Source organism: Corythoichthys intestinalis, chromosome 2 (assembly GCF_030265065.1).
Source record: "Corythoichthys intestinalis isolate RoL2023-P3 chromosome 2, ASM3026506v1, whole genome shotgun sequence".
Taxonomy (NCBI): Eukaryota; Metazoa; Chordata; class Actinopteri; order Syngnathiformes; family Syngnathidae; genus Corythoichthys; species Corythoichthys intestinalis.
This window is the reverse complement of record NC_080396.1, coordinates 64,941,311-64,961,128: the sequence shown is the minus strand read 5'-3', so window position 1 is coordinate 64,961,128 and position 19,818 is coordinate 64,941,311. Positions and strand designations below refer to the sequence as shown.

At 39.0% G+C, this 19,818-nt stretch overlaps 1 protein-coding gene across 7 annotated transcripts in view; it reads right to left on the bottom strand.

The window, feature by feature from the left end:
• agrn (agrin) overlaps positions 1-19,818 on the bottom strand; it is a 526,155-nt gene that overhangs the window by 155,836 nt on the left and 350,501 nt on the right. For all 7 annotated transcript variants that reach the window (XM_057830472.1, XM_057830467.1, XM_057830469.1 and 4 more), the window contains 3 exons: positions 10,287-10,484; positions 9,266-9,466; positions 18-160 (listed from right to left, as the gene is read on the bottom strand). In XM_057830472.1, the coding sequence (XP_057686455.1) occupies positions 18-160; positions 9,266-9,466; positions 10,287-10,484 (542 nt within the window). The remainder of the gene's footprint in view (positions 1-17; positions 161-9,265; positions 9,467-10,286; positions 10,485-19,818) is intronic.

Here is a 19,818-nt window from a genome sequence, read left to right as displayed (position 1 = left end):
AGAAAAGCAATCATTACCTCGGCGTGAGGCACAGTGTGGCAAATGAAGTCGCAAATGCATCGGTCTTCTTCGGCATCTTCGTCCAATGACCCTCCAAACAAGCGACAGCGGTCTTGTTCGCAGCTCTCTGCACCAGATCCGGACCCTCCAGAGCCACAGTCTGTAAGTAGGTATAGTGTTAATTTAAGACGCACTGGATTTTTATTAGTTGCAATTTGGCAAAGAGTAAATACTTAGGGAAAGGTTTATGATTTGTTATTGTATTACTACTGTACTTTCAATAGGAGGACATTTTAAGGCAATACCATTACAGTTGCGTAAAGTTTTATCACAGCCTAAATTCAAACCCCAGAGCAGATTAGCACTTTTCAAATGAGTAAATTAAGTAGAAATAAATTGTGTCCTCTGCCACTATTGGTGTTCGAGTTCAGAAAGACCAGAAAAACAAGCCTGGTATCCAACTGTGCAGGAAAAAAATGGTGGTAAGTCGTGCTTTATAGCTGCTTGCTTTGAGATATGCAACCATGCAACACTGAAATAATTGAGTTTTTCATTTCTTATTGAATCTCCCAAGACCTTTAAGAGAGTTGTCCCAGTAGCTCCTTTACAGTGACCTTGGAAGAAATTTTATCGGTTCACTTCTATAAGTCAACGACATACTCAGGTTGGCCATATGTTGAACAACGCCCCATAATTCAGACCATGACCGCGACCGGTGGGATCACAAAACTGCTGTTGCAGCTGCTGTATAAACTTTAGCACACGGCGATAAATCCAAGTCTTAAAAACGGCAACGAAGAGGGAAGAAAGAGAAGCTGCAGGATTATTTGGGGACTCGTTTAGGGGAAACAACAAACCTTGAGTAAAACTCCTGAGGGAGATTAGGTGAAAGCATGTGAAGGCAGGGAATGAAAGGAGTCTGTTTGGAAAAGATGGAAGGAATGTCAGATGGTGAGCTTATGCTAGTGAAGCACCCTTGGGGCTAACCGATAGTCCGTAGGAAACATTTATTATTCAAAAAAGAAAAGGGAAAGCTTGAATGCTGAGAAAAATAAATTTTAAAATACAATAAGCAACCATACTGTGCAAAAAAAGTCCAACTCTAGCTTTTTTGTTTTGACGACCTTTCACACGGCAGTCCTTTTGAAAAACCTAATTTCTGACATTCCAAAGTTATGTGACATTCTTCCAGGTATATTCTATAACAAGTCAACTGAGCAGAAAGAGAATGGAATTGCAGCAAATGCATTCCAGGGTTGGCCACTTGTGCCTTTGCCAGTGCACGCCAGCTCAGCAGAGCACAATGAAAGAGAAATGCAGACGTAGCCAATTGGTATTCTGCCCCAGCCTCCTTCTCTGAGACAAATAAATAGAAGAGATAAGACATTGGAATGGAATATAAAAAAGTGAAAAGCAAATGGGGGAGTCCTAATTAGCTTTTGCTCTCTGATGTGCCTACCATGCATCTGGAGAACCTTTCAATTAATACATGACTGGCAAAGATGACTACATAAGCTCTTTGCATTGCCCATCCAGTCACTCTTACTCAATCTAGCTGAAAACCTCCATCAAACCAAGGGAGCTCTATTGAAATGCAGTGGGGAGGAGAGAGAGAGGAAATAAATAGCATACAAAATAGGGGTAGGGGGTGCGAGAGGATCATATGAGCATTTGACGATTGCAAAAATAGAGGGGATGTCTAAGAGTACAGAAGCTATAGACGAGAAACTAAAAGAGGACAATATGAGTACTACAATGTCTAGCTGACCTCTATAGCCAGGTCATTCAGTGTCGTGTGTCAAAACCAAGATGTACCTTTTTATGTGCTGCAAATGTCTTTATTTGCTTATTGAAGCTCAACAAAAGCAGGACAACATAAAAATGTGTATAGTTACTGTACATTTATTAAATGTATCATTAGTTAGAAACTTGTACTATACCTAGAAATTCTCAAAATATACAAAACTCATCAACTGTGTACCAACTCCAGTCGTGCACATACTCTATTTTCCATATTGTCCGCTGTTCTAATGTGGCTAGATATCTGACCAGCATTTTGTTAATAGTTCAATGTTATGAATGGGTTTTTCGTCTTCCGTTAATTTATTCCATTGGCATTTTTCCGTGACATCTGTATCTCGCAAAATTCGCACAAGATTGAAGGATATTTCTAGTTTATTACATATCCTCTCAGTTAATAAGGGTTATCCCCTGCTGCAAGTTAAGCACTGCTCTCACGTGCCACTTTTCCCAAGTAGTAAAAAGATGCTAAGCCAGGCCAAACCGAGTGTGAAATTAAACAGGTGATAAGTTATCCTGTAAGGTGGACAGAGGAGACGCTGCCTTTTTTCATTACTGCTAAATTAAAGCAGAATGAAAACAAGGTCCATTTTGTACTTACTGCAGCTACTATTTGAACCAAGACTAAAGTGATGTTTTTTAAGTATGTCTTTCTAGTCCTATTCTTGATTTTAAGTATAAAAAGTTGGGAACATTGTATTTTGTTTAGAATTCTTCTGTTGTCTTGCAGAGCAAGTGACTAATTAGCATAAGAGGTTTCATTTTGATTTTTGAATTTGAATGAATGCTAAGGAAATGATCATCTGCACACGTCAAGCAGATGAACTATGAGTTTAAAAGAAGTTTAAGGCTATGTCTACACTAGGGTAGATAATGGCTTTAAACGTGTAATTAGTTATACTATACGGCATGTCGGCCACGCTAGTATACCACTTGTTCGGATTAGTTGTTACACGGATAATGTAGGCGGGTAATATTACCCACCGCTTAATATGGACTGCTGTCTCCGTACAACTATCGGATACGAAGGAAGTGACATCATGGAGCGTGCATCGCCATTTTTAGTGCGGCATGACGGCATTGTAAACAATGGACCGGACGATAAAGACTGCTGCTCCTCTTTTCTTTTCCACAGGCAGGCTCGGTCGACTGTGATGAGCTGATCATGCATTCACACATTTTTCTAGAACAGGGGTCTCCAAACCGGTCCTCAAGGGCTGCTGTGGGTCCTGGTTTTTGTTCCAACCGATCGAGTACCGACAGTTTAACCAATGAAGTTTATGCTAAAACAAGCAGCACCTGACTGCAATCAACTGATTACACTTGTAAGACACCAGATTGGTGCATAGGTGTTGTCTTGTTTGTTGGAATGAAATCCTGCACCCATTGCAGCCCTATGTGGAATAGTTTGGAGACCACTGCTCTAGAACCTTACGTACGTCACAACAATATGCTTCTATTTAGTGCCCATTTGTGGACCTCCCATTGTGGAGTAGTTCAATCAGCCAGCAGCGGGGCTGGCCCCTTCCAACACAATGCCGGCCGAACTAGAGTATATAAAAATGCGTACAGGAAAATTAAACCCCGAAAAGTGAACCGCGTGGTACCCCAAGTCACAGAGGCGCTAGATCAGTTTCATTTAGATGATATTTCCACCTGTGAAAACTGTCGGCACTTCCAGGATCGCCACTGTTATGCACAAGCACTCCTGGTTGCGGTTTCCATGAAATATACGCAGCGCCACACCATATGTTTCTATTTGTTATTTTCCAAGTGGTGAGTGCGCAACTGAGTATCGATTGTAACATCCCAAGTAATAATGTCAGGCTTTCATTTTTGTTCTTTTCTAAAGATTTCAATCACAACTTGACTGCTCATATAAGCCGTGTGTGCCCTCAGTCCCTTCACTCTCGCTCCCGCGTGATGCGTTATTGCCATCACGAAAAAAAAACAGTGATCACAAAACAGAGTTACCGAGCCCTGGTATAGAAGGTGTAGTAATTTTGAAACTTCTCGCTGGCGAGTAATGAGTTTCCGGTTCAGAGGTAAACCGCGTGGGTGATGACGTAATACTTGACGCTTATCCTTTCTACGCATGTGTAGTCTGCACAAATGCAGGCGTACCTTGCAGAAGCGGGGGGGCCTTAAACGCACCTTAAACGAAGTGCGGACAGGTATAAAAATAGTCGGCATCCTGGTGAAAATTATCTGTCCCATAGTAGGCGTAGCCTTGATAGCGTTCAGGTATTGAACATGTCAATTAATTTTCTACATACTAAAGGACTTTCTTCTCCTAGTTACCTAATTTTCATTCAAACAGCCAATGGAGTTTTGCCAAAGTGATATTTTTTACTTAACAATGGTGTATTAACAACAGATGACTTACCCACTGACAGTAACCCGCCAACTTACTGTAAGCAATCTTCGTACATGGTTGTTGTGGCCTCCTAGGCTCATTAGGAGAAAGCAACATACAAAAGATGCTAGATAGAAGCAGTGAGGTCAAAAATATTGCAAGCTTTCTTTGTGCCCAGATTCATTTATCACTCATTCATCTTCAGAGCCAGTTATCCTCATGAGTAGAATTGTCTGATATTATCGGGTAGCCGATAATATCGGCCGATAAAAGCATTTTGAAATGATATCCGATAATATCGACGTTGTTTTTTTTTTTTTACATTATTGGTTTTTGGCCAATATGCATATGGCAGTGCCTTATTGGCACTTTATAACTGATCCAAAAAAATGGTGTTTGCACTATTTTGATTTCAACAATAAATATAGTGGTGCAATATAGGCACTTTTTCCATAACTTTAGTTTAAGTTGATATCTTATTTTTCACAGAATGTTTATTTGGAAAACCTTGAAGTTGTTACATTTAGCATTATTAAAGCATCCAGTGGGGCATTACAATATAATTAGCCATAAAATGTTAGGCCCATGACCGCACATATCAGCATCGGTTTGGTATTGGTATCGGGTTTTGGGGGTTGGACAATATCAGGATATCGCTTATTGCTTAAAAATTCATTATAGGAAAACTCTACTCATGAGGATCTTGTAGGTGCTAGAGCCTATCCCAGCTAACTATGGGCAGGGTGTGCCCAAATTTAAACAAATCAAAATCAATCAGAGAAAATACATTTGGATGCACTCTGAACGTTATGAGAACTCTGCCAACAGTAATGTGCTTCTCTTAACTTTGTAAATCTGTGCTGTCAATTCATCTGTCGCCTGTCAGTTTTCAGGTGCTAAGCGTTCCCTATTGTATACAGCCTATATAGTTCTATTGTACACAGCCGACTGATGACGCCTTACAAGGCTTGTAAATGACCCAGTTTCAAAAATTAGTAGGCAGAAATCAGGCTCGAAACAATTTCTATTTGCATAGTGTATACCCGACTTAACCAAGTGAATAAGTGACTGACTGAATAACTAAGATCTAAAGAATGATTATGATGGGTAACAATTAATACTGCACAACTTAGAGACACATTTGAAAGTCCGAACAAGATAGGAAGGTCCTGTTCTTCTTCCTGTAGGAAAAGGTATCGATCACAGCTGATGCAGGGGCTGCTTGAGCCATTTTTCTTCCCAAGGGGCCAATTTTTTGACAGAGAAAAGTGCAAAATGGAGCGAGACCAGAGTGAGCGACAAGGCTGATTGTGATAGTGAGTGAACACAAAAAAGAAAAAAGAATCTATTGTGTAAGCTTCTGAATGAAAATGAAAAAATGATGGAAAGTGGCGGATGCTCAGGGACAGTATGAACTAGACGTGGGATGAAATAGAAAAACTTAGCCATCAGGCAGCACGGGTGCCCTCCAGGGATGCGAAGGTCTGTCTGCCTGAAACAGTGTCCGCTACCAGACATTGTGGATGGAGCGGGAGATGAATGCCAGAGTGTGGTGCGGGTATACACTTGCACATTTCTTCATGCTCTACATACAGAAAAGGTCAGTCTCTCACTCAATGAAATGATGTTAAATCCGCCACAAGAGGCTTTGGCATCATGAGTCGCTTCACGGCCTCAGGCCAATGTAGTAGACAAAGGGAATGAAAGAATGTAGGGTGTCTGAGAAAGAGTGGGGAGGGGGGGAATAAAGAAAAGAAACACCTCCAGCAAGCTGTAGAAATGGAAGTGGAATCATCCCATGCCTTTGCACCCTCCTCCACCTGCCTCCCTTTTCTTCTCTACAGTTACCACCCAGCCCTCCTGCTGGCAGGTGTAATCTGCTCCCCTTCACACGTTGTCTGCTTGCTGTGATCACCCACAAGCCACGAGGGGAATGGCGTACCACCATCTGCATGACAGCCAGAGGACAGCTCCCCGCTCCCCGCAGAGTTCACGCTTGAGGAAGGGAATATGATATTTCCGCCTAGCTCTGTCAGCGCTGATCCAGATATGATTTGCTCACTGAATTAGATCTAATTGATTGAAAATACAACACTACACAAGAATGATTTACTGAGCTACACAGCTAAGAACCAGTAAGGCAGGATAAGTCCTGAATAACGACAGCTGTGCAAGTGACGCAGAGAGTAGCCTAACAATATACCGTTACTACTAGTAGTAGTAGTGCAGTAATTATGATGTCAAGTTAATTTTGCAAGTGATGCCGTCATCACTCAACAAAAAAGATAATTAGGAATATGCTAGGGCGTAGGTTTGGTCTCAACATTTGTAGGGACGATATAACAGCATAACCTGCATGTACACTTTTTGCTGGGCATGGGACATTAATAAGACCAAACAGATTGAATGAACGGGGCAAAGGGCCACATTTTTCATAAATATGAACCTAATTAGTTGATAGGCTAAATGATCAATGAAAAATGAATCCGTATGGACTGATAATAACTTTTATGTGCATTGGTTCAGGTGATGCACTGTTTGATTCAAACCTTTGTTTTCAAAAACTACTAAAGAAACATTTTGAAAACTTCCGGAATAAATGTCTTTTTTTATTAGCAAACATAAACATAATGAAAATAATTCACTTAATAATGGTAGGGTCAATTCTATCCTTACAACATACGGGAAGACAATCTAAATTCCCTATACAACTGAACTTATTATATAATTCAAATAAGGTTACTTAAAGGTATGTGGGGACAATTTTAGCATCCTGAAAAGTTGGTAGTGTTATGTCCCTACCGTCCCTATGCAAACCTTGTGAATATGCATCAGCAACAATTTTACGTACGTACGTTACATACATAATGTACAAATAATGGGCGTTTTAAGTACAAATGCAAGGCTGGTGAAAAATAACCAATTTCCATTTCCAGGCACTCAATACTTGGTTGGTTGCTCATCCTCCTTTTGACAACAGTCCATAGAATGCCCACATGGTTCTGATCAAGGGAGTTTGCCTGCCAATTGAGCACAGTAACACCATGGCCATTAAGATGACTTTTAGGTACTATTGTCAGTGTCAGCAGGTGGCAATACCTGCTAGAAAATAAAATCATCATCTCCATACATCTTGTCAACAGAAGGAAGTGTGAAGTGCTGTGGAATTTTCTGGTAGATGTCTGTATACCAGCAGATGACATGCCACACCAAATCATCATTCGCTGTGAAAACTTCACATTGGACTTTAAGCGACATGGATTATGTGTTTCTCTAGTCAACCTGCAGATTCTTGACCTTCTCGGATTTGTACCCCTCAGTTATCGGAACAGTTGGTATGCTCCGTTAGTCGATACTTGTGATGCTAAACCTTGAGAAGGGCGAACAAAACCCTGTTCGCTTTTGTCCTTTTGCAGTTATGAACATGTGCCGTGTCTTTATCCCACTTCTGACAACGACTAAAAGGCCATGCCTTTTTTTCTCCATTTAAAAAGCTTTATTTACTAATCATTATATATTTTTTTCATCATGAAAATTTGGCAGGCTTGTTGACAAGTCTTACTTTCGCACAATCAAACAATTTATGAATTTTTGCTTCAAACGATTTTCAAGTCTCACGAAATCGTAACAGGGTTTCACGTCGCTGATTGTGGTGTGAGACTGAATTTTATACAATACTGAATTCTACACGTTCATAATGAAAACATAGGCTTGAAATATTCCAATTGATGTAAAATCACTCCATATAGAAGTTTCACTTTTAAAAATGTCCAATAAAACAATATAAAACTTTAACAGGACCTAATAATTAGCAGTGAATGAGTGAAATGGATACAGCCGCTGACAATGGATTATTACTAAATATTATGAATAAACAGTTACCGTATTTTCACAAAAATAAGTAGCAATTTCTCCAAAATGGACGGTGCACCTAATAAAGTGGTGCACCTATTGTGTGATTAGCAAAATGTATCTGTCTGACTGTCTGACTGAGCAATTTTTGAAAAAGGTGTATGTAATTGAGTGCCACATGAGAACCTTAAAGGGAGAAGGTTGTGTGTTATAGAGGGCATATGTTCCCCTCCTCCCCCAGCAGTGTTGCTGCCGTCCTGCACTTCCTGATGGTGTCAGGTCCCACTTCCCCCTGGCGCGGACTCCTCTTGTCAGTTCCGATCCGTTTTTTTTTTAGTTCTGACAGCGGGCTCGCGTGAAGAGAGGGGAAGCTGGCGACCAGAGAGGCAATGATATCCCCCATCTCTTGCCTCCCTACTCTTTCCACAGCGCCTTTTTCTCTCAGCAAGGCGGAGGACAAACGTTTTCTGTAACTCTTCACAAGCTTTTCGCACACTGTTGTTTACCCAGGTTGACAATTACAGGTCTCTCTAATCTTTTTAAGTAAGAGAACTTGCACAATTGGTGGTTGACTAAAACTTATTTGCCTTACTGTATGCTAGCATGTACTAGTATACTAGCGCACATGCTGGCGTATGTTTTTCATGCCCCCAGTAATGTGGCACGCCTTGTGTGTGTGTTAAATACAAAAATATCACCCGTAAATGAGCCTGCGCCTTTTAATACGGTGCGCCTTATGGTCGCGTAAATACGGTCATCAATTATTTATGATACTGCCTACATTTATACACCAAAACAGTTGCCAAATATGGCCCAAATAGAAGGATAAGCAATAGCTTTCCCTCCTTTTAACTGATTTGCTTTTTTTCTTTTGAATCTAGGGCAGGAATTTCGTAAATATTGCACATTGTATTAATTTTGAAATATTGTTTTAATTGATTTTATTGAACATATAAAGACATAACAAAAAATAAAAATGTATAGAAAGAAAAGGATCAAGTGAACTGCTTTAATCAGATAGAATTAAATACCATTCCCCATGATGGATTTTATTTATGGACATGCAGTTCCAGTTCATTCTTTCTACGCCAATTCATTAACATGCGGCCGGTGGCATGTGGCCCATTAGCGGGAAAAAAAAAAAAAAAACGACAGATGACTGAATACTGTATGTCAGGTCAGCTGATTAAGATGATTACACACCTTTAACAGGCGGTTAGTTAACATAATTACGCTATTTCAAAGTCCATTTCCTACCTTCATCACATCTGCCGGAATTCGCCACATCGATTCTCTTCTTCTGCACGCACGAGGACAGGCGGAGTTCACACTCGTTCTCATAAGTGGTGCCGTCACTTCCGCACACCGGGGAGAACGCTTCACCCGAGCATGATGGACACTCGCACTTACTTCGTACACAACGGGCGCCCCAGGCACACACAGTGTTGCCACAAGTTTCTAAATAACACAGAAGAGAATAATTATGCGTTGTGCCAAAGAATAAAAGGGATGATTCGCTTTATGGTTCTTTGTGATGACATTATTTCAAAAATCTATTTACACCCAAAGAGTGCAAAATTATTGACGTGCTTCACTGGCATTACCAAACCCAGAGGAAGCAAAAGAGCGTGCAGTTTGTAATATTATAGTAGAATAATCTCAACTGGGTATGGTGTGCAGCTTGCAGCTAGGAATGATATAGGAAAAATGTATACATTTGCTTGAGGGCCAAAGTAGTAACACATTGGTATAGTCACTCCAGTTCATTGTATAGTGCACAAATATCAAATCAACAGAAGAATTTTGGATGAGGTAATATTTAGTAATATTTGCAGAATCCTACAAGAGGCCAAGGAAGACACTTTTTAGTGCACACTGGGATGCAGTTAAAGGCTCATTTTTGACATTTTTCCTAATTTCTCATTTACCTTAGAAATCTTGCCTGTATGGTACCCAATTAGGAATGTTAGGCCGCAACATGGGTGTGCATTAGTCTGATTTGTATTCTCCTTTGTGTTTTCTTTGTCTTTAGAATTCAACCTAATTGAACATTTTCCAGGACAGCAGCAAAATCCTTTAATATTCATGCAAATAAATCTATCCGTTCAAAGTTTTTATTGTATTTATTTATTTTTTTTTGCATTTGTCTGTTTAATAATTTACCAAAAATGAGCAACACTATGTTATTCTTTTAATCATGGTCTCCAGTTTTTCAAAGGATTCATACATATTGAGTATTCTGTTTTTGCAGAGTGAGCAAAAAGCATGCACTACTTACTGCACTCTCCCTGGCTGACCACTCGAAGATCCATCTGTTTTTTGCAGGCTCGTACGTGCAGTTCGCATTCGCTGTTGTATGTCGTGCCGTCGCTCCCGCATACGGGCTGGTGGGACTCCACACACTCTGTTGCACAAACACACTGTCCACTCTGGGCATCACAGATCGCTCCGAAAGAGCAGTTGCCACAGGACTCATCTACAGGGAAACAAAATCGGATTCAGTGTGTGGCTGCGAACTTGCTTTTAATTTAAAAAAAAAAAAAAAAAAAAAAAAAAAAACAGAAAGAAAGAAAGAAAGAAAGAGCTGACTGTTCATTTCACATCGGTTTATATGTATATTAGCATTAAGGTAGCTTGGTTAAACATTTTTTGTTGAAATGTACATTGTTTAAACTATGTTTGTGTCATGTGGCTTCAGCTAGGAGCGAAAAATATACAGCTTGAAGTATTTCTTATTCTTATTTGGGTGCTTTGTGAGCTAAAGCCTATCATTCATCAATTATTAGTGGGTATCGAAAGCCTCCTATTTTGACAGTGAAATGTACATTTTACGTGAAAACATTCCTTGAAGACTGACACATTAATTCAGTCACAGTTTTAATTGTTTTTTATTTTTATCTTTTTTCACATTTTTTTTCCACAGAATTGAGTGATTCCATATTTTTACTGGTTGAAGGCCTGTCAAGGAACCACTCAGGTGGTAGTTGTTCTTCATCTTGTGGACACTATCTTTGAAGCCCTACTCACTCGCCATTTGTGAACCGATCGTCTTGAAACTTTGTAGCTATCTAGCTTCTATACAGGGATTATTGGATCAATTTTTATTCATTTATTTTTCATCAGGGCTTAATTAATTGCAGACCTATTACTGCCTGTGTTGCCTGTAGGTTATGAGTTAGCCTGTAGCGCGCACGTACACACAGCTTTTTAGCCTATAGTGTGCTGGGGAACATTAGAATTGAGTGATTCCATATTTTCCCCCCTGCTTGGTCTGGAAAAGTAACTGTTACTTACTACCATATTTCCCCCCACAACTGTTTGTTAATTTAAGTGACTTAGATGAAGATTAGAACATTTTTAACGACCAGTTTTTGCTGAAAGTGAAGAAATTCTAAAGGGTTTATATACTTAAACCGACTGTACTTTAAAAAATTTTTTTATAATAAGTTACATTTCGTTTAATGAGTTTAAATGTTTTGCGTGTGAGACCGGTAAAATGAAAGTATTTACTAAAAATTTTAATATTTTAATCTCGGGTGGGTAAAGAAAGCATTGTTCGCGTTAAACAGGGATTTATTTATTTGTATTCAAATGTATCCAAAGCAGTGTTGAGTGTTGTTACACATAGATAGCTTCAAGTCAGTGTGGTCATAAATTAGAAAGTAATGGTTTATTGTTGTTTTTTATTTGGTACATGTCCAATTTAATCAGCGGACAAACCCTCAATGCAACAGAAGCACATTGGAATGCTCGCTCTAAGTATTTCTGTTCATAATCATTTTTCATGTCTTTCATGTCTAATGATGTACAACATGCTCAAAAAAAAAAAAGAAATGAAAGGACATCCAAATTTTAATGGAGGCACTTTTAGAGATGACTGAATTGACTTTAACTCTGATTACTTAATAGTCTGGAACTGTTTGCGATTGTTGTTTTCACTACTTTAGGAGACCACACACAAGAAAACGTAAATGCTATGCATCAATACAAGAGCAACAGTTGAAACACTGAGATGGAGTTTCACCAAAAATACAGTAATCATCAGAATTGAATCAGAGTAGTCAACAATTATGAAATATCAGAATAGATAACAGCAGGGATACTTACATGTGTTTTTTTTTTTTTTTTTAACCCACTTGTATGCTCTGTTGGTTGTGGTATTCGAGTTTTAATTTCCTATCCGAGCAACTTTTGGACAATCCAAATGGAGCTAACAAAGCATGGCAATAAAAGTATTTGTAAACTGTATCCAAAAAACATGCTGAACTCACATTCGGATATGTGCCTATGCCTAATATCCATTTGCTTAAATCTGAGCAACATTTGGATTTATTTTTGCCATATGTAATTTTTTTATTAGCTTACTGATATATAACTGCAGCAAACAAAAATGCTAAGTTTAATGATGCAAAATAAAGAACTCATGATATTATCTGTAATTTTCATGCTGCATTAAACACAAACCTGTGTTCTCACAATGCTCATTTTCTTTAACACCCTCTAGAGTTCATCATGGTGTCAATGAAAGTCCATGGGTCTCAACTTGAAACCTTAGATGTTACTTATCCCTCTCCGATTAATTCCTTCTTTCTACTTTGGTGGCAAAGGGCTTTAGCTTCGGCCGGGTTGGTAAGAAAGAAAGTGGCCTTCAACACACCAGGGAATTAACTAATTTGGTGAAAACAATACAAGGACCCTCTCAGAGCCTGTATTATCTTAACAGTGGAAAGGAAGAAGAATTTGGTATTTGTAAGAATACAGCTCCAAACTATAGTATTTGCAAGAAAAAGTAGATCATGAATCACACCTATTGTCTCACCAAACATACGGTACCTATATTTCTTTATTGTTTGCTCTTCTTCAATTTTTTTTCTCCATCCAACTATTTCCTTAGTATGTTGTTGTGACTAATACACCACAGTTTTTTATTATTCCTATTCTCACATAATTCAGGCATCTCAGCTCTCATCTGTTTGACAAAAGCCACACGAATGACCCTGTTCCTGAGGTGACTGTTATATCCAGCTGAGGCGTTTAATAACAAGCACGCCTGTCCCAGCCCACCGAGACAAGGTGATGAGGTCACCCACCACTAAAAATGCCAGAGGGGAGCAGATTTAAGGAGGCGGGTGGGATTGCATAGTTGAAATCTTGAGAATAATAACGAATGTCACTCATATTGCTATAAGGTTGCACCTGAGTTATACAGATAACCAACATTTTATTTTTACAGCCCTGGGGAAAGGAAACACAATCATATTGGTGTCTAACGGGCACACACGCACATACAAACACATAAAACTACACGTGCATGCGCACAGGGGGCTAAATAAAACATTATTGAGCAGATAGAGGGAAAGCTCTAGTTTGGAATAGTAGCTGATGAATCAACAATAACAAGAGGTCAATATTCTAAAAGATGTTGTGTCCCAATTAGTAGCCAGAAGCATCAACTGCCTGAATAAATAAAAGTGGCTTGTTGAAAAAATACGTCTTAAGAGCTGCTGGCCCTTATTTAATTGATTAAAAGAAAGACAACTACAGAGCGTTTCTCATCCATACATGTCAACTTGTACAGCTTGCCCATATTTTGCACTGGGTTTTTAATTGGTGTACAGTAAAAAATCATACGCAAAAATACACACAAAAAAATTAAGAAATATATATACTGTATATATATATTGAAGTGTCTACAAGGACAACCTCAACTTTTTTAGGGTTTTCAATGTATTATTTGCAACTCAGAGCATGAACACGACACGCCAACAAAATAGCAGTATACAAAGCCTTTGCGCTCTCGAGCCACTCCCTCTCTCCAGTCAGTCACATGGTGTGTTTAGGGACAGCATGTAATACACAACACCCCACACATCAACTGTGTTTCCAGACTTAAGTAGTAAATAGAGAATATTTAATTTCTGATATACATATGAAATCCAATCAAACAATTTTTGACAATATTACTAACACTGTGTGTTGCAATCACATTTTATACTTAATTTTGTAAAATTATGAACTGTAAAACAAGTAACGTTAATGTATATTACATGCACGCGTGCACATGCACCCAATTGAATTTTGGATGTGTAAGGGTTTTGTTTAAGTATTAAGGTAATTAGGGACGTTTCATAAGGGAAACCTTGGGCCGAGGTTGACAGGTATGCCTCATTAGGAATTCACATCAGCCTTAGTAAAAAGAGAATAATATATAATATGGGCATACATTATTTTACTTTAAACATAGGCCTACACGTATTTTCAAAAGTCAATGAGAAGCAATAGAAAAGTACAGAATTGATCACAGCTTCTTTCAAGGCCAAGCAATCCTGAACACTAACTTGTTAGTTAGTTGTAGTCATGACGCGCAAGGTCATATCACCTTAGTTCAACCCTTTTGGTGAGCTCCATGCCCTGTATCTTGTTCAACTGCATTTGGATGAATGCGAGTGGACCATAACAGACAGGTATTTCAACTACATTTAATTGGCTCTATTTTTGTATGGCCTACGGTTTATTAGCCTTGCTAGCAAGACGGTCCTGTGTGATTCATTCAGTCTTGCCAACCTCAAGTGCCAAACCACTTTGCGGCCGTCTGATGATCTTGCCAATCAGGAGAAAGAGGCAGGCGCTAGAGACACGACCAGGAAGCAACTATGTGGTTGAATACAATGTCGGAGTAAAACGTGGTTCTTGGAGACTGGTCAATTTTAGGGCTGTCAAACGATTAAAATTTTTAATCGAGTTAATCACAGCTTTAAAATTAATTAATCATAATTCAAATCATCTCTAAAATATGTCATATTTTTCTGTAAATTATTGTTGGAATGGAAAGATAAGACAAGACGGATATATACATTCAACATACTGTACATAAGTACTGTATTTTTTATTATAACAATAAATCCACAAGACGGCATTAACATTATTAACATTCTTTCTGTGAAAGGGATCCACGGATAGAAAGACTTCTAATTCTTAAAAGTTTGTATATTGTGACCAAATATTGCCATCTAGTGTATTTGTTGAGCTAAACAAAATGTTTGAATAGAGTTTGACCAAAGTAGTATTATTATTTTGCATAGCTATTTTGATTGGGAATCCCAGCTCTCTTTGCATTGAGCACTTTCATTTTTGTGAACATTATTTTTTTGAGAGATAGGAATATTATTTTTGTTGTGCTTTCAGTAAATGATACTGTAGTGACTTAACTGTTCTGCCCAAATGCATGATAGGAAGTTGGGCAACCATGACTGTCAGTGGTGGCTGCAAATAGTATATCTTCTCTGCGTTGTGTTCAAAACAGGGTGTCAAGAAAAAGATCATCTCCTGTCATTCTTCTCCACGTCGCTCGCCACAATAGCTATAATTGTTGTGGAAGAAATGCCAAAGCTTTTGCCAATAAATAGCGCGGCCCCAACGAATGCCTGTGTCCACTCCATTCGCTAGTCTCTGCCTCTTAGCTCTCAATATACATAAAACGGCGCAATTGTAGTCTGTTTGCGGCTATGCGTGAGTGGGTCGTTCCGCGCATGCTTTAAATGCATTAAATATTTAAACGTGATTAATTCAAACAATTAATTACCGCCTGTTAACGCGATAAATTTGACAGCCCTAGTCAATTTCTAAAGTTGTGTCAGAAATAAGCCTGTCGCAATATGCAATAATTCCATTTATCGCACGATAAATAAAAATGAAAGCGGTAATTTTTCCGCTGCGATTTATCGCCTCGCGTGCACGTGCGTGCGCGTGTGCGGCAGACGTGCTGTTAAAAGTTCGGATTCCTTGTTACCAACTACGCAAAATGCATCTTTGTACCAGGTCCGGCAAAAAATAGCGCCGGAGCCAATCTTTCCCATTATATCCTATTCTTCAACGTATACCGGCTGCGTCATGCTGCAAATATTGTTTATTCAGTACGTGACACAGATGGATTTGGACCACGAATAGGATGTCTTGCTCATGTAGTAAACCTAGCTACTAAGAGAGCTGTAGCAATCAACAGTGTGCCCCGCCTCACTTTACAAACAGTAATGATTGTTCTTAGCACTTTTATACAAAATTTCTTCAGATCAGTAAGAAGTAAGCACATAAATATTATGCAATAAAATGCATGTTTATATGATGGCAATTTAATTTTTGCTCGTTAGCAAAAAAAAAAAAAAAAAAACAAACAAACAAACAAACAAAAAAAAAAACAACTAAAGAGCATTAAATGTATTGAATCGGATCGAAAATCGTGTCCCCCGTATCGAAAACCGTACCGAACTGTGACTTAACTGTATCGTTGCATCCCTTCGGACCAACATAGCAGAAGCTATGAGGGGAAACATTTTCATTTGCCTAAATGCTTAAGTTATTAAGTGCAATTTTATTTTTTTTTCTTGAAAAACACATTTTATTTATTCTGTATTTTTGTGCAGTATTAATATTGTTGTCTTTTACTTCTACGTCTGTCTTTTACGTCATTGTTTTTAGTTGTAATTTCTTAAAAAAGTATTTTTGAATTTAAGAGTAAATATTTATCGCGTTTAAATGGGTGTACTTGATCTATTAATCTATACTGTATTCTCACTGTGTTATTGTAAATTGGTTTTAAAAAAATTGGGGGGACGCAATAATATCGCATATCGCAATAATTTATGAGATAAATTATCGCACACTAAAATTTGTTATCGCAACAGGCCTAGTCAGAAACGCACTTAATTTCGTCATTATAGAATGTCACTATAAGCTTTTTTGACTAGAAAGTGTTTCACGAGTGTGACGAGAAGAGCCATCGTCCAATCAGCAGCTTTATATTTATTGAAGATTTCTCCGATGTAAAAGGTCTCTTGGATCTTGACTAGGGATTTCCCGATCGGATATTTTTGCATCCGATTCCGAGTCACCTGATACCTGCCTATACCAACTCCCGATCCGATACCAGATTTTTTTTTTTAAACAAAAGCTCCAAACATCTGTCTGTACAAACGTGCCACCTGTATAATGTGTATTATTTTTAAAGAAGAATAACGTAGAAAAATGCTTGTCTTCATCAAATGCTTCATTCAGTCTGTCCACTCATATCCACTCACACTGCTGAGAACAGCCTCTCACTTACACAATGAGTTGCCACGGCACACTTATGCAAGTTTAACGATGATTGCCATATTTATGCTTTTGATCGTAGAGCTAACAAGTTTCTCTGGCAAGATCAAAGCTACAAACTTGTCAATAATCTTTAAGTCTAAGTACCAAACGCAAGCTGGACAGTTTGGCTGCACTGCTTAGCAGGATGGATAGTGAGAAGTAGTGGCACTGTACGAGCATGAAGCAAAAAAACATTTTTTCAAATGAAAAACCCGATCTTTTCACCCGATTCCGATTCTCTGAAAAATGGCACGATCGTCCTGACGTGATCAGATCGGGACATCCATAATCCTGACCAGATTGATAAATGGAATATGTTCATTGCGGATATATGGAACAATCAATCTGGCGAGCCAGTTCCATTGCATCCATTTCCACTGTGCCAGGCTTCCATTTTTGGTCATTGGTAGTCATGGTGAACACCAAGGAGGCTTTGATATTGTGCCATGGTGGATGGCATGTTAAGGATATCCAGTGAAAATGTAGCCTCGTCTAATATTATCACCAGCGATCTAAATGTGTAAGGTCAAAGGGGAGAAAACTACTAAATTCACCAAACCAAACGATGTCACAAGATTACTAACATGAACCCCAGTGTCATGTTCAGCAATCATTTTGAGTTTGCACTTTCTTTAGAACCACATTGTTTAAGTGGAATGGAAAAAATAGGACAACTGAACCTTCTGCCGCCATGCCAGGATAGAAGCCCTTGAACTGAAAATTAGAGCATGCACCAAGGTAAATTTTGTACCCGATTATTCATCATTCGTTCATAAATCAAGTTTCCACTGTATATTTGATTTTTCTTCTTCCTTTATGTCTCATAAACACTATTAGTAGAGGAAATAGACTGTGATAATTAGCAGGGATTACAGGGAATCATTTGTGATTGTGCTGAATGAAGCTGTGCAAACAGCCCAAAAATAACTCACACGATCACGGCCATCGTTCCGCAGATGGCTAAATCCTGGCAAACCGATAGCTCGGCAGTTTTTACGGGTAAACTGCCAAAAAGCAAGCTCAAACCATCCACTGGGCTGGGTTTTACACTCTGCCTTTGTTTCGTCAAGTAGACAATCATTCATTATTACAGACACATGTCATCTACCCATGGTGTGACAACATATGTGTCAACCAGTTTCATTTCCTGCTGGTGTTGCCATGATACCATAGACACAAGTTTCACTTCAAAGAAAACCATCAAGAAAATAGTGATACTCTACACAGGCAGGCAATGATGGAGTAAGCCATGTTAGACCTCGCCAACATAACCCTTCTGTTATTTAATCGGAGCAAGAAAACATTAGACCTGTTCTCACGTTGCAAAAACAAGCGGTCTAGCTAACAATCACACAATGTGGTTCTAAATTTAAGGCAAATTCCATGTCTCCCCTGGAAAGTGGGAATAATTGCACTGTATTGATCCCGCCGATTGGCCTTCTGTAGCCTTTTTGGAGAAGATCTTTTCAAAAAATGCAGCGCAAAAATCTAGCAATGTAAAACGCTGTGAATGGGTATTGAGTGAGTGAGGTAAGAAGAAGCAGTTGGGACAACTGCCATCCTTTGCTAAGTGTGTGTGCGGAGAGAGAGGACAAAATAAAAGAAAGAAAATACTCAATCACCAATGGAGCCTGTGGGATAATTGGCCTGCCAAGATGGCATCGAGAGTATTCACTGAGTGGCTTTAACAAGCTGTAAATCTCTTCTTGGGACTGTGTGTCTGCAAAGTGGATCTGTAGATATTTGTTCTACTTGAAGCTCTATTGTCCCCCGTGTGCTAATGATTAGCTGATGCGCCGACACAGCCAGATAATGCCAAGTGACTCATGTAGCCAATTACACACAAGTATGCTGTGTTCTCTTTGATTGGGACTAAAGTGCAACACGACACTTAAAGGTCAGAGAAAGAATTTAGTCTACAGAAGGGCTGAGAGCTAAGGGTTTGGCCTGTGTGAGACAACTTAGTGTGAGTTTTGAGACTGATCTGCTACTGTACCTAAAGGTGAACCAAAAGCAAAAGTATTGGCCAAAACTGAAAGCCAAATATTGGAAACACCTGGCCGAAAAACCAAAACTGTTTTGATCTTTAAAAAAATATATTTTATTTCCTTATTTTTCGATTAATGCCCTTTGCTTTGGCATTGGTTCTATGACCCTGGAGACTCGGAAAAATTAGGGGCAGTTTATATGGCGACTGTGACACGAAGACGCAATAACTGAGTAGCAGAATTGCCTCGTGTGCATACGGTGTCGACAAAGTCGGAAGGCGAAGACGAAAAATTCTGAATCCTGCAGACAAGAGCGCAGCCACAAGGGGTGTAACAATTAGTCGATGTGTATCCATTCTATATCATTTAGTTAAGCACAACTGAATGCAATTCCATCAAAGTGCAAAATGAGTATAATTTCAATAACCTGTTTTGTTAAAAGTTTTCTTAGTGAAAATAGTGAGATATTTGCCATCCCTTAAAAAGTTCCTGCCCCCTCTATCCACCCCATAAATATTTTTCTTGATCCGCTCCTGCCCATGGGAGCGTACGTCTGCATAGCATTCTGTTCGGTGGACGTAGACACACATCACAGCCGATGAAACCTGGATAAATGTGCTTTCTTGGAAGTTTGGAACACTGGAAAAATGGATCTTCAGCCTCTAATTGCTAAGCTAAATGAGATCTTGATGT